Source organism: Hoplias malabaricus, chromosome 7 (genome assembly GCF_029633855.1).
Source record: "Hoplias malabaricus isolate fHopMal1 chromosome 7, fHopMal1.hap1, whole genome shotgun sequence".
NCBI classification, from domain to species: domain Eukaryota; kingdom Metazoa; phylum Chordata; class Actinopteri; order Characiformes; family Erythrinidae; genus Hoplias; species Hoplias malabaricus.
The window spans coordinates 28,104,106-28,123,172 of NC_089806.1; the positions used below are offsets into that span (position 1 = coordinate 28,104,106).

Genomic DNA, 19,067 nt, shown 5'->3' on the forward strand with positions numbered 1-19,067 from the left:
TTTTATATAAGAAGGGCTTCTGCACTGTGATGGTGGTTAAGAGTATCTTTCTGTTGTTTAACCTGCTGTGTGTATGTGTGATTACACAGCTATGTGTGTGCATGTCCTAAGCGTATCTGATATTTACTGAGTGTCAGAGAAATTTAATCCCAGAAACAATTCTCTGAAGAAACTGTGAAACACAGTTGTGCATTTACAGGTGTCAGTGCATATGCGCAAGTACAAAAAAGGCTGCAATATCGGTTACTATTCCAATATCAGACCGATAACAATAACTAAAAAATCCACATCCTAGCAAATAATATATTGACTACCGACCACCATGTTTTCAAGCTGTTTCTGCAATTCTGAGCCATCTGTTTCTTAAATACGCATTTAGTTTTTCTGAGTTTTTGCCTGATACTCGGTTTTGTTTTTTTGGATTTGCTTTTTGGAATTTGCTGTACTTATTTTGAAGTTTTGGAATATTTCTGGTTTTGACTTCGCTTCAAGTGTTGTGTTAATTTATACTGTAAATTGTCAAGCACTGATAAATAAACCTGCAACTTATTCTTACCCTCGGTTTGGGTGATTAATTACATCTACAGATCCGTAAACCATGTAATATGAATGAATAGTAGTCATTGCTGACTCTACCTAAACAGTACAAATCATTTTGTTAATTCCTAATGGTTCTAAGAACTGAAACAATTTATTACTTACAGTCTCAGAAACGCACACAGTTCAAATAAAAAGTCTGCCTTTCTTATTTCTTGGTTTCAGGTGGAGAAACTTAGGGTTTGCTTGTTTTAGTGCTCTGTTTCCAACTGTATCCGTCCGTCTCCTGGCAATGGTGCCAAGCGGAGAGCTGTGCGGAGCTGATAGATGTGTTCAGGCATTACAGTTTTACCCACACATAAACCAAACGGAACGGCAGATTTTCATAATGTAGTAGAGTAAAAAGGTAAGATATTAGATGCCCAAAATGGAAATACTCCAGTAAATTACAGATAAATGAAAAGAAAAAAAATTATGCTTCTGTCCACCACTGCAGAATACTGACCTTTACTTTGTCTGCTCCATCAGTCGACATTAATCTTGTAAGCATCGGATTGAATTTGTTTTTAACCACCATGTTTAATCAATTTATCACAGATAGAATGTCTTTTTAGACACTGATGACAATGTGGTGTGTACCTTGTGTTTATTGTTTAAATATTTTTGGGCATACAGAATGACAACTGTTTTAAAATAAAAAAACAAAACAAAACACATTTTCATTGTTACCTTGCTTTAATTAGGCCATTTGCATTCTGTCACGGGGGGCGTAAAGAGTGGACTTACGGAGGCGGACACACTCGCTACAACACAGATAATAAAGAGATAACACAACAAAACGAACTTGACGAGAAACACGAAATAACATTACTTATAAACATAGGAAAGAGCACGAAACAACACTACAATAATAAATGAGTATGAAGGACTACGGCACGACTTTACAGGGAGAAGGAAGGAAACAATACAAAGAACGAGCGAGAAACGAGAAGCGAGCTAGAGAAACGCAGACTACAATAACAATACAATACAACTGGGAAACAGAACAAAACGACACGACTTGACTTGAACAGTGCAAAACAACAACACAACACAAATGACCGATCCCAGGAAGTGAGGGAAGAGGACTTAAATATACGAACTAACAAGAAACACCTGACACAGATAACAAAGGACAATGACAAGGAGGCGGAACAAAGGTGGAGCTAGAGTGGAACGAGGGGGAAGATAGGAATAACAACAAACAGACAGAGCCACATGGAAGGGGAAAACAAACAAGAAAGTGCCAAGATGTGACACATTCTGTGCAGTTTGCACAATATTTTATGACATTTCCAAATGGTTAATGTTTATTAGCATTAGGGTTGGGTGGTATAACGATACGACAGTATTTAAAAATGTGGACGGCAGCTCAAAATGAGGCCGGTATTTTTCACGTGTGTGGTATGTCAAAGTTGTGTCTTTAAAAGTCGACTAAAATGTTCTTGTGCATTTAAGAGAGTCACAGGGAGGGGGCGCTGTGGGAGCTCAATGACTGCTGATATCACGGTCTGAAAACAGGTGGAGAAAAACACAAGCCCGGTAACCCACTGCAGTTGTAAGTTTAGCACTGAGTTTCGGTTAAAAGAGAGAGAAAGAAAGTTGTAAACAGATAAAAATTCTCAGAAAATCCTTCACTCGACTTTGTGCTGCTCACAGGTATATGGCTTTATTCTCTAAATATGTGTGTGTTGAGCCTGAAAAATCTTCTGTGTTGTGCTAAACCACAAGTGCCTGTTAGCACCAGCTGTATTTCTAAACAGTTTAGAACCGTCTTTTTCTGTTCCTTCAGCACAAGTTGCTGAAATTTGCTGTCACTCAGAAATGGGTATTTATCATAGAATACAAAGAATTTCAAGAAGCGTTTCGTTCACAAACTTGTCCCACCCTCCTCTACTTTGTTTGGTTCGCTTGAGTGAGAAGGGGGAGTGGCGAAGTAGCCTAAAATCTTCGGATCGAATGGTCTGACTGTAGAGCTACTGTTATTGGTCGATAACCTTCTCTGTAAACATTTAATTGGTCATTCTGCACGTCAGTAGTCCTTGTTTACGCCAGGTGAAGCTCATGTACCCACCGTCATCTCGAGCAGCTATGCCGAAACGTAATTGTAATTTCTCGGATGAAGTAAAAAAGAAATTCCCATGTTTTGTGTAGCAAATAAAGGTGTAAAGGACCTAAAAGCACACACAGGTTCAGCAAAGCATACAACGGTAGTGTATATAATTAATTATAGCTAATCCTGCTATATAATATGTAAAGCAATCCAACATGACGACCTATATGTCCAAACTAAAATTGGACCATATTACTTAATGGTTCCCAAACATGGAACATGATCAAACAAATTAAATATTTAATTATTAATCAAATAATAATTAATTATCACTGACTCCGCTATGCAGTATTTACAAAGTATTTTAAAAGTGGCTCGTCACTTTTATTTGATGAGACTTGATGAGTGAACGGCGATTATAAACTAAAAATTAAGAAAAACCCGACTGTTACTCACCTGAAGTCTAACAGAACTGAAGGGGCTGCAGTAGCGCTGGAGGTAGTGATGTGTCAGTTGCGAACGAACCAGTTCAAAGAGCGAGCTCTTGTAAGTGAACAATGAGAGCCGGTTCCCGTCCAAGACCGAGCCATTTTTTTTCTAAGGCTTGTAATTCAATCAATCCGAGAACAAGCAAAGGTACCAATCAGTGAATGGTTATACCACCAAGCAGGGAGGGGAGAGGTGAGTGGCATCCACCCCTCCCCTCCCTGCTTGGTGGTGTATGCAGTGCTCGCACATGGCAAACAGGAGGAAAGTGAAAAGGGAGAGCCGGAGGGAGAAAAATGACCAAAAGGAAAAGAAGCAGTATTTGGCTGCACTTTAAAAATCATGATAACGCAATGGCAGAATGTCTCATTTGCAAGACCAAAATATCTTTTTGAGTAGGCTCCACTAACAATCTTCACAGACATTTGAGAACGATACATCCAGCAGTTGGCTAGCATGCCAACACCTGTTCCAACATCTGCACCATCAGGTACATGTCAACGAACAGCAGCACAGAGCTCCATAAACCATTTTGTGACAAATACATTGACACCAGCAAGACGAGCCAAAATTGATGAAAAGTTGGCCATAATGATTGCACAAGATTTCCAATCCTTTTCAATTGTAGAGGAGAGGGGATTTAAAGGTTACTCAGAAGCTCTTAATCCAGCACCACCACATCATTCATGTCTGTGACGTGTCACTTCATTGAAGATTATAAAATGGTGGCATACCTTTTGGACTGCTTTGAGCTAAGTGACAGACACACATCTGAGAACTTGGCAGATGAACTGAGACAAGTAGCAAATGAGTGGGACATTGAAAGCAAAATTGTTTGCTGTGTTACTGACAGTGCAGCAAACATTACCAAAGCCATTAGAATAATGAAATGGACACATCTCCCTTGCCTTGCTCACACCATCAACATAATAGTCAGAGAGGCCCTCAAGGTGATGAAACTAACTATAGATAAAGTGAAAGTTATTGTTAAATACTTCCACAAGAGCACAATAGCCACAGAAAAACTTAAATCCACACAGCACCAGATGGGTTTACCTGAACTAAGACTCAAACAAGACTGCTTAAGGTGTTTAAATAAAAATCCAGTTATTTATACAGTTGAATGTGTGAGTGCAATCAGTGAGTTATTATAAGACAGCCATAAAAACAATTGGCCATTGCAACACTATTATTTTTAATATTGAACAATAATATTTTGTCCATATAGTCATGTTAAATGTAGGTAATATTGTTCTGTACCAGTGGAAATAAGTGGTAAAACAAAGAGCCATTTAGGAGCCAAAAGAACCAGCTCTTTATGAAGAGCCGAGTCAAAAGAGCCACGTCAGTGACACGTCAGAGATTACAATCAGTGACACGTCAGAGATTACAATCAGAAACTAGAGGTCTGCATTTCCAGGAGGAAACGCGAGATGTTGCGCCACCGAAACCCCTTCCCCCGATCCGCGTCATTCCCGCTTACAGCAATGTTGACGGTACGGAAAACCTGCGTGGGTCACTAGGCGACGCTATGGTGAAGGAGTTGACTGCTAAGCTGTTGGTAGTGGGATGTTAAGAGAACACTCTCCCACAGCAGTTTACATTGGACTCTATGGAGCTCCGTAGGGCGTGAATGAAAAACGATATACTTTGAATTCCAGCTTTAAAAACGATTCCACCTTAAGAAACCCAGAATTGTATTGAGACGTCCACCTTTAAAAATGACCACTTGAAATAAAGCTTAAAATGTTGAAAAGACAGCCAGTATATTGTGAATGAGGTATTCTAAAAAGTACCACCTTAAGAAACCTTTAAAGTGTTAGAGACTGGCTATGTCCTTCACAGCTCTCCCCCTCAGTCTCTGCCTCTGCCCCTCCCCCCTCTGTCTCTCTCTCACACGCACGCTCACAGAACACAACTGACAGACTCGGGATTCAATGAATTTCGACCGGTGGGGCACCCTCCAAAAAACCTCAAATATCTCAAAAACTTTTCCAGGTCCAAAAATGAACAAAGCATACCGTAGCGACAAGGAGAGTCTGGTGCTCGAGATGGTGTAAAAATTTTTGCACTTTGAGCGAGAATTGATGGTGTAATGACGAGTTAAAAACGGTCAAAGTTTTAACCGCGAGCCGCTCTTAAAATACATTGAGTTCTATGGGAGGAAAACCCTCCCAAGTGTCAAACAAAAATTAATAACTCAAAAACGGTATTCTCAAATGGTCTGATACTTACAAGTTTGAGAAAGGGGAAATTTCTCTAGCATTTAAAATTTAAATGAAGTCTGTAGGTGAACGTATAAGGAAGTTATGGTGAAATGTTCGGCAGAAAATTGAAAAAGAAAAAAAAATAATTTGAATGGGTTCTTATGGGAGCGTACCCACCCTCCGAACAAATGCTTATAGCTCGGAAATATTTCCCCACATCACTTAACCGTGTATACCGTTGCGACATGGAGAGTCTGGGGATCAATATGGTATAAAAATATGCAGATAAAGTAAGAATTGAGCATGTTATGACGAGTTAAAAACAGGAGAACAATTTAGAAACGGCACTCTGAGCCGCTCTAAAAATACATTGAACTCTATGGGAGCCAAAACCCTCCCTAGTGCCGAACAAAAATTCATAACTCAAAAACCGTATTTTCAAATGTTCTCAACAGGGGCTAGAAAGTGGAAATTTCCCTACCATTTAAAATTTGAATGAAGTCTCTAGGTGAAAGTATAAGGAAGTTATGGGGAAATGTTCGGCTGAAAACTGAAAAAAAGGCTTTCCTGGCCAGAGCCAGAGTGACGATGATGTCACGCACTCTAACCATCTCCCATTCAAGTGAATGGAGGGATATTGAAGGAGTGATTAAACGGAACGGATGAGTGCGAGAGGTCTGATGTTCGACGTGGTGGGTCTCGGTGGACCCAGGTCCGACCGTCTGAAATCCCGTGTCCGTAGCTTCAAAATTGACCGAGTTAGAGCAGGTTGAAATTTTGGCCAATGCAATCCTATGGGAAAAATTCCCACTTTGGAAGCTCGTATTCCGGAATCCGTAAGTCGGATCGCTCCAAAAAGCACAAGCAACCCGAGTTGGCATAGGATCTATGACCGTGTGAAGTTTCGCGGTTGTAGCATGAAAACCCTAGGAGGAGTAGCATTTTACATTTTGCGAATAGAATAATAATAATAATAACTAGAGGGGGAAAGTTCGTGAATGAACTTTGAATTTGGCTTGTCACGTATTACTAATATCGTTGCCACATTATCTTATATGCTGGTTAATAGCTATGACGTTAAAATTTATAGAAACTGTCACATAAGAATAAATACCACATTAAAAAAGATTCCCATTACATTTTGCAGAACACCTTGAAAAATTCCACCTTAAAAAAACAGCCTTTATATTTAGACTTCCACATTAAGTAGATGACTTTGGCAAATAAATGGTCACCTTAAAAAGACCCTACCATCTTAAAAAGACTTTCATTAGACTACTTTGTTCAATAAACTGCTGCTGGAATTTTAAATTCCACCTTAAGAATCAATCCACCTTTATCTGTGACTTCCTTAAGTCAGTGAGATATGCTGTTATTCCTGTATGAAAATTAACCATGTAGCAATTGATTTGGTGCAGGAACTGTGTAGATTGAGCAAGAATTGTTGGTGTTATGGCAATGTAAAAACACACAAACATTTTAAAGAAAAGTGTGGGTACCCAGTCAAGAAATATACTGATGTCTATGGGGGCCTGGGACACTCTCTACTGCGGAACAAACACTCAACTCAAAATCTGTACCGTGAAATGATTTCATATTTATAGGTGTTAGAAAGGTGAAATTTTAAAAAATTCCACCTTAAAAAAATTCCACTTTAAAAAAATTCCAATTTAAATTAGACCTCCACATTAAATAAATGACCACTTCAAATAACTCTTAAAACCTTAAAAAGACCACCAATACATTTTGATTGCCACCTTAAAAAATTCCACCTTAAGAAACCCTGGATAATTAAGACATCTCCCTTAAAAATGACCTTTAAAGTGTTAGAGACTGGCTGTGTCCTTCACAGCTCTCCCCCTCAGTCTCTGCCTCTGCCCCTCCCCCCTCTGTCTGTCTCTCACACGCACGCTCACAGAACACAACTGACAGACTCGGGATTCAATGAATTTCGACCGGTGGGGCACCCTTCAAAAAACCTCAAATATCTCAAAAACTTTTCCAGGTCCAAAAATGAACGAAGCATACCGTAGCGACAAGGAGAGTCTGGTGCTCAAGATGTTGTAAAAATTTTTGCACTTTGAGCGAGAATTGATGGTGTAATGATGAGTTAAATACAGGCAAAGTTTTGAAAATCTGCGTGCCGAGCCGCTCTTAAAATACATTGAGCTCTATGGGAGGAAAACCCTCCCAAGTGTCAAACAAAAACTCATAACTCAAAAATGGTATTCTCAAATGGTCTGATACTTACAAGTTTGAGAAAGGGGAAATTTCTCTAGCATTTAAAATTTAAATGAAGTCTGTAGGTGAAAGTATAAGGAAGTTATGGTGAAATGTTCGGCAGAAAACTGAAAAAAAGGCTTTCCTGGCCAGAGCTAGAGTGACGATGATGTCACGCACTCTAACCATCACCAATAATAATAAGAATAATAATAAGATTTCGAAGAACAATAATTTGGCTCTGACAAGCCAAATTAATAATAATAATAATAAGATTTTGAAGAACAGTAATTTGCCTTTAACAAGCCAAGTTAATAATAAGATTTCGAAGAACAGTAATTTTGCTTTGACAAGCCAAATTAATAATAATAATAATAAGATTTCGAAGAACAGTAATTTGGCTTCGAGAAGCCAAATTAATAATAATAATAATAATAAGATTTCAAAGAACAGTAATTTGGCTTTGACAAGCCAAATTAATAATAATAATAATAAGAAGAAGATTTCGAAGAACAGTAATTTGACAAGCCAAGTTAATAAGAACCAGGAGGAAACGCGTCATGATGCGCCGCCAAAACCCCCGTCCCCCAATCTGCGTCTTTCCCACTTAAAGCGAGGTCGTCGGTACGGAAAACCTGCGTGGGTCAGTAGGCGACGCTATGGTGAAGGAGTTGACTGCTAAGCTGTTGGTAGTGGGATGTTAAGAGAGCACTCACCCACAGCAGTATACATTGGACTCTATGGAGTGCTATAGGCCGTGAATGGAAAACGATACATTTTGAATTCCACTTTTAAAAATTCCACCTTAAGAAACCCACAATTGTATGTCCACGTCGCAGGCCAAAAGAGTCTTAAAAGCAAAAAAAGAATGCCAATACATTTTAAATATCACCTTAAGAAAAAATCCGCCTTAAGAGACCCACAATTGTATGGAGATGTCCGCCTTTAAAAATTACCACTTGAAAGAGAGGTTAAAATGTAGAAAGGCAGCTAATATATTTTGAAGGTGGTACTGTAAAAAATTCCACCTTAAGAAACCCACAATTTTATTGAGACGTCCACCTTTAAAAATGACCACTTGAAATAAAAATGACCTTTAAAGTGTTAACGGCCTGTGTCCTTCACACCTCTCCCCCTCAGTCTCTGCCTCTGCCACTGCCCCTCCCCCCTCTCTCTCTCTCTCACACGCATGCTCACAGAATACAACTGACAGACTCACGATTCAATGAATTTCGACTGGGGGGACCCTCCAAAAAATGACCCATAGCTCGAAAACTTTTCCCAACCAAAATTGAACAAAAAATACCATAGCCACAAGGAGAGTCTGGCGCTCGAGATGGTGTAAAAAAAAATTTCACTTTGAGCGAGAATTGATGATTGGTGTAAAGATGAGTTAAAAAAGGCCAAATTTGAGAAAATTGTACTTTCTGAAAATACATTGAACTCTATGGGAGTCGAAACGTCCTACTGCCAAACAAATCTTCATAACTCCAGAACCGTATTTTCAAATGATTTCAAATCTACATGTTTTAGAAAGGGGAAATTTCTCTACCATTTGAAATTAAAATGAAGTCTGTAGGTGAAAGTATAAGGAAGTTATGGCAAAATGTTCGGCTAAAAATTGAATATCGAAAAAGGACAGGCATATTCATTTCAATGTATTCCTATGGGAGCGTACCCAGCCTCCGAACAAATGCTTATAGCTCAGAAAAGATATCCCAAATGGCTTAACTGCATATACCGTTGCGCCAAGAGAGTCTAGAATTGAGCGAGAATTGACCGTGTTATGACGAGTTAAAAACAGGAGAAAAATTTAGAAACCGTACTCTGAGCCGCTCCAAAAATACATTGAACTCTATGGGAGCCAAAACCCTCCCTAGTGCCGAACAAAAATTAATAACTCAAAAATCGTATTTTCAATAATGTTCAAATTTACAGATGCTAGAAAGGAGAAGTTTCTCTACCATTTAAAATTTAAATGAAAGTGAAAGTATGAGGAAGTTATGGCGAATTGTTCGGCTGAAAAGTGAAAAAACGTTTTTGGCCAGTGAACCTAGAGTGGCTATGATGTCACCCACTCTAAATGTCTTCCATACAAGTGAATGGAGGGATATTCAAGGAGGGATACTAAGGGAAGAATGAGTGCGAGAGGTCCGAAAACAGAAGTGACGGGTCCCGGGTCCGACCGTCTGAAATCTTGTGTCCGTAGCTTGAAAATTGACCGAGTTAGAGCAGTTCGAAAATTAAATTTATAGAAATGACTGGGGAAAAACGAGTGTAGCGAAAAAACGAGTACGGGTATTGGAAAGCTGTATACAAGCCCACATCGTCGCTATAGGACGCACGATTTCCAGGTGGAATGGAGTCGATAGCTCGAAAGCTGCGGGACTATTTAAGCGGACAAGGAAATATGACTTAAGAAGAACAATATATTGCGCGCTGTTAAAGCAGCTGGCGCAACATAATAAAACCTGGACTGGATCTGAATTGTATCCGCTAACCATAGATGATTGCTATGCGGATCTGCCGGAGGAAAAACGGATCTGGATCGGAGTCGCCTGTTATGTGGGTCGGTATCGGCTACAGAGAGCACTGATACCATAGGCGTCATTGAAATAGCCCACTACTCACTATTCCCTATAGGGGTGTGAAATTCTGTGTCTGGCGATTCGATTTCGTTTTTTGGGGTCACGGTTCGATTCAGAAATGATTTTCTATTCTGGAACGATTCTATTCAAATGGTCTATGAATTTTGTTTAAATTATTTGATTGACAGGATGAAAAGATGACAATGTAAACAAATAGAACATTTATTTAAAACAATATATTAAATTCCTTACTGTATCAATTTGTTTTGCATCATTTTATATTAATACCAAAATTAGGATTGTGCATAAAATTCTGTAACTTAAATGACCAGAATTAGGTTTGCTTTGCTGCAAATAAAAAAATCTATCAATAAAGAAATAATTCAAAATTACAAAAGTAAACAGACTTCAGTCTATCATAGTTCATTGACTTTTAACTGAAAATAAAACACAGACTTTAAAGTCATAGTGCATTTCTGCATTTACATTTTGTAAGTCATTAAAACTTCAACTTTTTAACTATATTGCTCTAACATTTGCTACATTTACAAAACGTAACCTTAAATATACAGATTTCAGACTTAACCAGTGCATTCATTTTTGGTAAATTGAACAAACTTTTAAAACCTGTGCAAGTCTACATAAAAACACTTCTGAACTGTACATAATTTATAAACCACCCAAATTGTTTTATTTAGAACTTTTGTTAATCAGTAATGACTAGATTCTTTTGCAGAAAAAGAAGCTGATCAACATGGTCAGAAGTAAGTGTGCTGCGCTGTGCTGTCACAATGTCTCCAGCTGTAGAAAACACTCATTCTGTGACAACACTGGTGCCAGGGATGCATAGGTAGCGTTTAGCTATTTTAGACAGTAGAGGAAACTCTCCCTCATGAAAGCTCCACCACTGGAGAGGGTCTTCTGAGAGAGTCAATGAAGGGACTTCCAGGTACTTCTTGTCTTGACCTCCTCTTCAGTTGTGGTTCTGGTAGATCATATATATATATCAATATATATATATATATATATATATATATATATATATATATATATATATATATATATTTATTTATTTATTTATTTATTGTGTATATATATATATTATTTCTTATTTTTGTATAATGTGAGAAAAATGGTAGTGGTTTGAATCTCAGATCTAAGGTAGAAGCAGTATACAGAAGTGTCTTACTCTGCTCACTTGTGTATCTCTTTGCTAAATCTTTGTTGAAACTTCATGGATAACTGGTGTATCACAGAAGTCTGCCTGTGTGTCAAGAAGCAGTTGAACATGCAATTACTGAGTTGGTGTGGTGTCCTCTGACATTATATTGGTGGCATCTTTCAGAGGCTTGAGAGTCATAGCTATTTCTTCAGCATGGGTGATGTCAGTTTCATTGCAAATGTCATGTGCATGTCCACATTTTCTCACCTGGAGTGTAAGGAGGGCAGTGCAAATTGCAGGCTGCTGCTCCAGAAATCTTTCAAGCATCTCCTAACAGCTGTTACATTTTGTAACAACATCAGATTTAGCTTGTGTGATGGTATTCCCAATAGTTTTTGTTTGTCCTGCAGCACATGACTTGCAAGTGGGCTTCGGTGTAAAAATGAACAGATTCTCCTGATCCTAGAAGTCGTGCCACAGTGTTTACTTTTAGAGCTTGCTGAGCAGCAAGGTTCAACGAATGGGCAAAACACGTGATGTGTGTCTGATGTTAAGCCCCCATTCGTCTGCTACAGCGTTAAACATGGCATTCAGGTTTACTGCAGTGTGACTTTCACTCATCACTCGTGTCTGCAAAGCACATGACTTCATCTGCCAGTCATTTGTAATGAAGTGTGCCATAAATGTGACAAACAAGCTCCAGGATTCACACGTAAGTACTACTCTAGTGGCATTAATGAGAGCTTCTCCCACTTTATTCTTTGTTTCATGGTAGAGTTCTGGCACTGCTTTATCACAAAAAAAAACAAACAAAAAAAACAACAACATGAGTTTATAACGTACCTTGGGTCCAGCATATTAACCATAAACCTAAACCCCTCTCCTTCATCTGAGCTGTATGGTTGTAAATCTTTTGTGATATAGCAGGTGATGGAGCAGGAAATTGTCACAGCCCTTGGGGAATTAGCTTTAAATTTGTTGCATTGCTCCAGAGTTCGCTGGTCTGCTGCTTTTGGCCGCTTTTCAACTTCTTTTAGCTCAGGGTGATGTCATGCCAAATGGGCCCACATTTGTTGTACTTCCAAAGTACCTCAATTTCATTTTACCCTCCTTGCAAACAACTGTGCTCATGTCAAGCTCCCTCTTCCCCAGGACACTGTAGAAACCAAATTGTGCCCAAACACTGACTTTTAGTGACGACGGGGCGGGCAGAATCACGCTCTACTCCTGCTGCATGTTAGCGGACTCCATTCAGCCAAACGCAGTTGGCTAACTAGCTGGCTGTATGGTGGCCTAAACGGCGTTGTTCTGCAGTGGCCAAGTGGACACCTAATGCAATATGCAGTACTCCTAGGACTAGGAGCAGCAAAAAAATCCATTTTTGGGCATTTAGAATCGATTCAGAATCGCCAGGACTAGGAATCTCGATCCATTTAAAGAATCGATTTTTACAGCACCCCTAATTCTCTACATGTAGTACACAGGGGACTTTCGGGACACACACCATGAATCACATAGTGATGCACATGCACTCCGCTAGATGCAGCTTGAATTTAAGTCTGAGCAGTTTGTAAACAGACTGGGTATTTCACAGTACATAGCTGTTTTTTGTCGATTTTAACACACTACACGACCCACTAAACTCCTCAACCTAACAGATAACTTTCATAGGAGACACATAAATACGGACGTACAAATCTCTGCGGTTATTGTTTGCGCTGCTGTTTGTATAGATTCACAAAGAAATAAAAAAAACGTAAAAATGGGTCGTGGATGTGAAAGCTCGGTTAGCGCAGTCTACACACTGCAGCAGGAGCTGGAGTTTAGGAGATTAGCACATAGTTGGGGCTACGTTCCACCTTAAATGGTTCAGAAACTGCACTAGCGGTAGTGTGCGGTAGTGTTTGAATTAGAATACCTGCCGGGTCGCTGCCCATAGCGTGCTAGCCTGCCTAGCCCGGTCGGCTAACACTCCGGCCAAATGTGATAACTCCAACGTCAACTTTGGGCTGCTCAACATAAGCTCACTCACGAGCAAGGGACATCTAATTCAGGATCTCCTAATTGACCGTAAAAGGGATTTTCTTTTCTTAACTGAAACTTGGCAACAACCCAATGACTTCTCCCAACTTAATCAATCCACTTCTTCGGGGTTTGTTTACATCTGCCAACCCCGTAGCACCGGCCGGGGAGGAGGTGTCGCGATAATTCACCACGAAAAATCTCAGGTGCCTGTTCCTTCCTTCTCCTCTTTTGAATCAGCCATGTGTCAACCGTCTGGATCCACCCGCACCATCATCACCACCGTTTATCGTCCCCCAAAACCTAATCCCGAGTTTCTAAATGAATTTGCTGCCTTGCTCACACACCTGTCCACCCTCTCACCAAACAATATAGTGCTGGGAAATTTTAATATCCACATGGACAATATCAATAACCCTCTCACTAAAGATTTTACATCGTGCCTCGAGGGTTTTGGATTCCAACAGTACACTAATGTTCCTACTCACTCTAAGGGACACATCTTGGATCTCATCTGCTGTTCTTGTGTCTCCCCTCTCGATAACACAGCGGATGAACTCCCAATAACTGACCATTTCCTCCTCTCATTTAATATCAGACTCTCTCTCTGCATCAATAAGCTTCCCCGCCTCATTTCTTTCCGCAATATTAAGGACATTGATTTGGATTCTCTCTCCTCCAACACCTACTCCCTCATGGACACTAATAACTTAACCACCCCTGATGAGCTGGTTTCACACTACAACACCGGACATAATTCTTTACTCAACTCCCTCGCTCCGCTAAAAACCAGGTCTGTTACTTTCTTTCGTTCTGCCCCCTGGTTTACGCCGGAATTTCGGCTCATGAAAGCCAAAGGCTGGCAACTCGAGCAACTCCACTGGAAAACTGGTCTAACTGTTCACAAAGACATCTACAATAATCATATGTTATGCTACAAGGACTGTATTACTCAAACCAAATCTGCATATTACACTGGTATTATCTCAGCTAATGAAGGTAACACCAAATCACTCTTTTCTCTGTATAAGACTCTCTACCATCTCATCTGTGTTCTACTGCTTTCTGTAATTCACTCATGACATTCTTTGTTGATAAGATCTAGAAGGTTCACCAGCATCTCAGTTTACTACCCATCTTTTATATTAACTGTGAACTTCCTCCTCATGCTCATTCTTTCTCCTTCTTTCAGCTTCCTTCCACTTCAGAAATGCCCGATATCATCCGTAAGTCAAAGCCTTCCACATGTCAGCTGGACCCTCTCCCCACAGTTTTGGTTAAAGCCTGTCTTCCTTCTCTAGTCTCTCTCATCTCTGCCATCATCCACTCCTCTCTTTCCACTGGAACTGTTCCTGCATCATTTAAAACTGCTGTAATTATTCCAATTCTAAAAAAAACCTGGTGCTGATCCTACCAATTTCAATAACTTCCGCCCAATCTCAAATTTACCCTTCATTTCCAAAATTCTTGAGAAAATAGTAGCGTCTCAACTTCATATTCATCTTTCTCAAAACAAACTGTATGAACAGTTCCAATCTGGCTTCCGTCCTCTCCATAGCACTGAAACTGCTCTCATAAAAATCACCAATGACCTCCTAATGGCAGCTGGTTCTGGTTTACTCTCCATCCTCATCCTCCTCGATCTGAGTGCAGCATTTGACACTATCTGTCACACTACCCTCCTCAATAGACTATCCTCCATTGGTATCACTCAGATCCCTCTAAACTGGTTCAAATCATACCTCTCCAGCCGCACTCAGTACATCCAGCTTAAACGTTTCATGTCCCACCCTTCTGTCACTTCAGGTGTGCCCCAGGGGGGTCCTGGGGCCCCTCCTCTTCATCATTTATCTTCTTCCCCTTGGCCATATTTTTCGTAAGTACAACATCAATTTCCACTGTTACGTGGATGACACCCAGCTCTACCTTGCCTGTAAGCCCACTTCCAACCTCCCTCCCCCCTTACTGACTGCTTAACGGAAATAAAATATTGGCTTTCCTCAAACTTACTTAAACTCAACAGCGATAAAACAGGTTCTTCTCATTGGTACTAAATCAACATTATCCAAAAATGACAGCTTTTCTCTTAACATTGACAATTGTTCTGTTCACCCTTCCCCATAAGTAAAGAGTCTGGGTGTCATCCTTGACAGTACTCTCTCTTTTCAATCTCACATCAATAACATTACCCAGTCTGCCCATCTCTGTAACATCAACCGTCTCCGCCCCTCCCTTACTCCCCATACCACTGCCTACCTTGTCCACAGTCTTGTCACCTCCCGCCTTGATTACTGCAACTCCCTCCTTTTTGGTATTACACACAAATCTGTCCACAAGCTTCAACTGGTCCAGAACTCAGCTGCCCGTATCATCACTAGAACCCCTTCCATCCACCACATCACTCCTGTCTTGCAACAGCTCCACTGGCTTCCAGTCAGGTTACGCATTGATTACAAGATTCTTCTGTTAACATTCAAGGCCATCCACAATCTGTCTCCACCATATCTTTCCAATCTCCTCCATGTTGTAACTCCCTCTCGCACCCTCAGGTCCTTCTCCTCCATTCACTTGACTGTTCCCCCTGCCTGTCTCACTTCCATAAGAAGTAGACCTGTCAGCTGCTCTGCTCCCCAGCTTTGGAACATTTTACCCCCCGACATACGGAACATAAACTCACTCACACAATTCAAGTCTTCACTCAAAACCCACCTGTTCAAGATTGCCTTTCCTTTAAAATGACTGTTACATTGTTTATTTATTTATTCTCCAATACTGTATACTTGTGTGTTTTTCTGTATTATTTATGTTTATTTTTTACTTTATACTCTTTGTAAGGTGTCCTTGAGTGACAGAAAGGTGCCTATGAAATAAAATTTATTATTATTATTATTATTTCCTGTTACGTAAGGCAGCCCCTCATTAGTGGCCAAATCGCGCCAAAGTGGTCTCATTCATTCGTGCCTTGTTTGTGCTGATTTGTGCCGTTAAAATAAACGCTAGTACCATTTTACTTCTTGAGTTATTCAGCCATAAATTTTCAACGAGTGACGTCACTCAGCCCCTCATCAACGTCCAAATCGCTCCAAAGTGGCTATTCGTTAGTGCCTCGTTTGTGCTGGTTTGTGCCGTTAAAAGAAACGTTTGTGCCATTTTTATTCTTGAGTTATTTAGCTATAAAGTTTCAATGAGTGATGTCACTCAGCCCCTCATCAGTGTCCAAATTGCTCCAAACTGGTCTCATTCGTTAGTGCCTCGTTTGTGCTGGAAACAGACCTCCATGAAGCTGGCTTCTCATATGATGAGAAATGCAATAAAAACGTGTCCTTTCGTTAGTGTCGCGTTTTGTGCTCGTTTGTGCCACAAAAATCATAATTTGTGCTGGTACCGTTTTTGAAGAATTAGACATTATATCTTATTACCTGTTGATGAGACTTTTGATGAACGTGTTATATATGCAAAATGTTTGTAGTGTTTGCTAATATTTCTTTATTTAACACATCTGCATATATTTTACCCTTTTTAAGATCACAGAATACGTGCCCCACTCTCTCCCAAACTCCCAGCCCTAGGTTTTTAAGACTGTTCTAATATTTTCCATGTGAGCTGTGTGTCTGTTTAATAATGAGCACTTAGTTTTATATATATATATATATAAATTGCCTTTGTTTTTATTTTGTTTTTTTAATTTATTATTTTTCAGACATCTCTATGAGACACGACTGACGTCAGTGCCACAGGATGCCTTTGTCAACATGGTGAACGTCTCAGTAATGTGGGTGAAGTGTTTCATATTCAACATTCCTTAAATCCAAAAATGCAGTACTTCAAAGAGTAAAATGTTTTGTTTTCAATCAATCAATCTAATATTATTTATATAGCGCTTTTCACAACAAAGTTGTCACAAAGCAGCTTTATAGAGATCTGGGTACAAGCCTTCTATAAGCAAGCCACAGTGGCAAGGAAAATTCCCTCAGCACACAAGGACGAAATCTTGGAAGGAACCAAGACTCCTACGGGGGAACCCATCCTCCTTGGATCGACATCAGAGAGCACAACAGATAATAAAATAGAAGTAAAAGTGAACTGATAACAGAAATGGGTTATAGTAATGTGAAGGTAAAACATTAATGATATGACTATGAGGAAGGAGGAGGTGGTCAGTGATTCTGTGTGTAACCCATGTTATAAAAGCCTGATTTATTAAAAGAATATTTTATTATTAAAAGGGCACAAAAGTTGAGTTAGACTGAAGCTGAAATTGAATATGAAGCTTTGAAAATATTATAAATAAATAAAGACACAAATATGTGAGGAACAGAAACTTTATTCACTTAAAAAATAATTATTTTATATATTTTTGAGAATATGGGTCGAGCAGCCGTCGTGAGCAGAAGGCATCTGCAGAAGAAAGGAGAAAGATAGATTAAAAATTTGGATTTATGTAGTAAAAACTTAAGTGGTAGCAAGTAAACCATCTTTAGACTAGATCACCAAGTTGGTGGACCTGGGAAGCCCTCCGTGGCGAAGAGGAGTGTTATTAGCTGGTTACACTGAGTTTTGCATCGGTGAGTTAATTTAGTAATTACTGCGCTAGCCGATTATGCTACGCTAACCATGCATTTTCATTGGGATTATGGTGATGCCTGTGCTTAAACGTGTCAATATAACTCTTTAAAATTCTTTATAGCTTATATGAATGATTATTTATTGGATATATTGCCTTTGTGAGCCCACGATAAGCGCGCCACAAATTCGCGCGCGTTGCGAGAATTTAACCCCTTGTGTGCCAAGCAGTGCATTTATCTTTATTTTCTCTGTACATAAATCTCAATTATTGTAAATATGTTCAATTAATTGGTCAAGAAGGTAAAGATGTTGTGAGTATGTGTAGTTGAATGTGAATTATTATGTTTAAAGCTTATATGTGTTCATATAAAAACTTGATGTTGACCTATTATAGGTCAGGTTTTTGGCTAGATTCAATTTGGACCCCCCTTTTCTACATTTGATGGCGAGCCTCCCTGGATCCCGACCCTGGAAGCTGTCCACAAGTGCTGTGGACAACTCTGCTCTGTGAAACCCCTTTCTTTTCATTGTTGCTGAACTTTCACTACTCTCCAGTGTGGTAGGAGAAACACATACCTTTCCACAGACTGGACCTTTTTGCACATACTCGGTTCCAACTGCCACCTGTGAAACAACCGGACATTAATTACTCATATATACACACACAGAAAAAAAAGGGATATTTTGATATCGATAGATATTGGTGTATAAATAAATATATAAATATATATTTTCTTATTAATATACATATTTTCCTACCCGGGTAGTAGTATATAAATATTGATACAGATACAGTTATCCGATATATATATATATATATATATATATAACAGTAATATAAGGTGTATTATTTATATTGAGTATCCTGCCTGTTTCTTGTATTTTATTTTATAATATTTTACTTACCTTTTTATTAAAAGGAGGCTAACCTCCAAATCTCAGAGCAGTGGTGCAGTGTCATCTCTTGCGTGGTGTCGTCCTCGGCTCCGTAGACGATCCTAGGTTTTTTCTGATTGGCCCACAGTATTATTTTATATTTCTTGTTAATTAATCCCAGATATTTACCTTTGGTATTTAGCGCTGGTATTTAAATATTGGAAACTAGCTAAGTCATTACTACTTTCTAGCAATTCGCTACATGTGGGAGGGGAAAAGCAGGTGAAGAGTTAATTTGGGATAAAACAGCA

The 19,067-nt window shown here is 39.4% G+C and overlaps 1 protein-coding gene across 4 annotated transcripts in view; it reads left to right on the forward strand.

Annotated features, from left to right (window-relative positions):
• Positions 1 to 19,067, forward strand: part of tshr (thyroid stimulating hormone receptor) — a 132,546-nt gene that overhangs the window by 34,731 nt on the left and 78,748 nt on the right. For 2 of the 4 annotated variants that reach the window (XM_066676396.1, XM_066676399.1), the window contains exon 2: positions 17,015 to 17,086. In XM_066676396.1, coding sequence (XP_066532493.1) covers positions 17,015 to 17,086 — 72 coding nt within the window. Of the gene's footprint in view, positions 1 to 2,124; positions 2,236 to 14,506; positions 14,541 to 17,014; positions 17,087 to 19,067 lie in introns of those variants that run through there. The other 2 variants (XM_066676397.1, XM_066676400.1) reach the window with 2 other exon arrangements.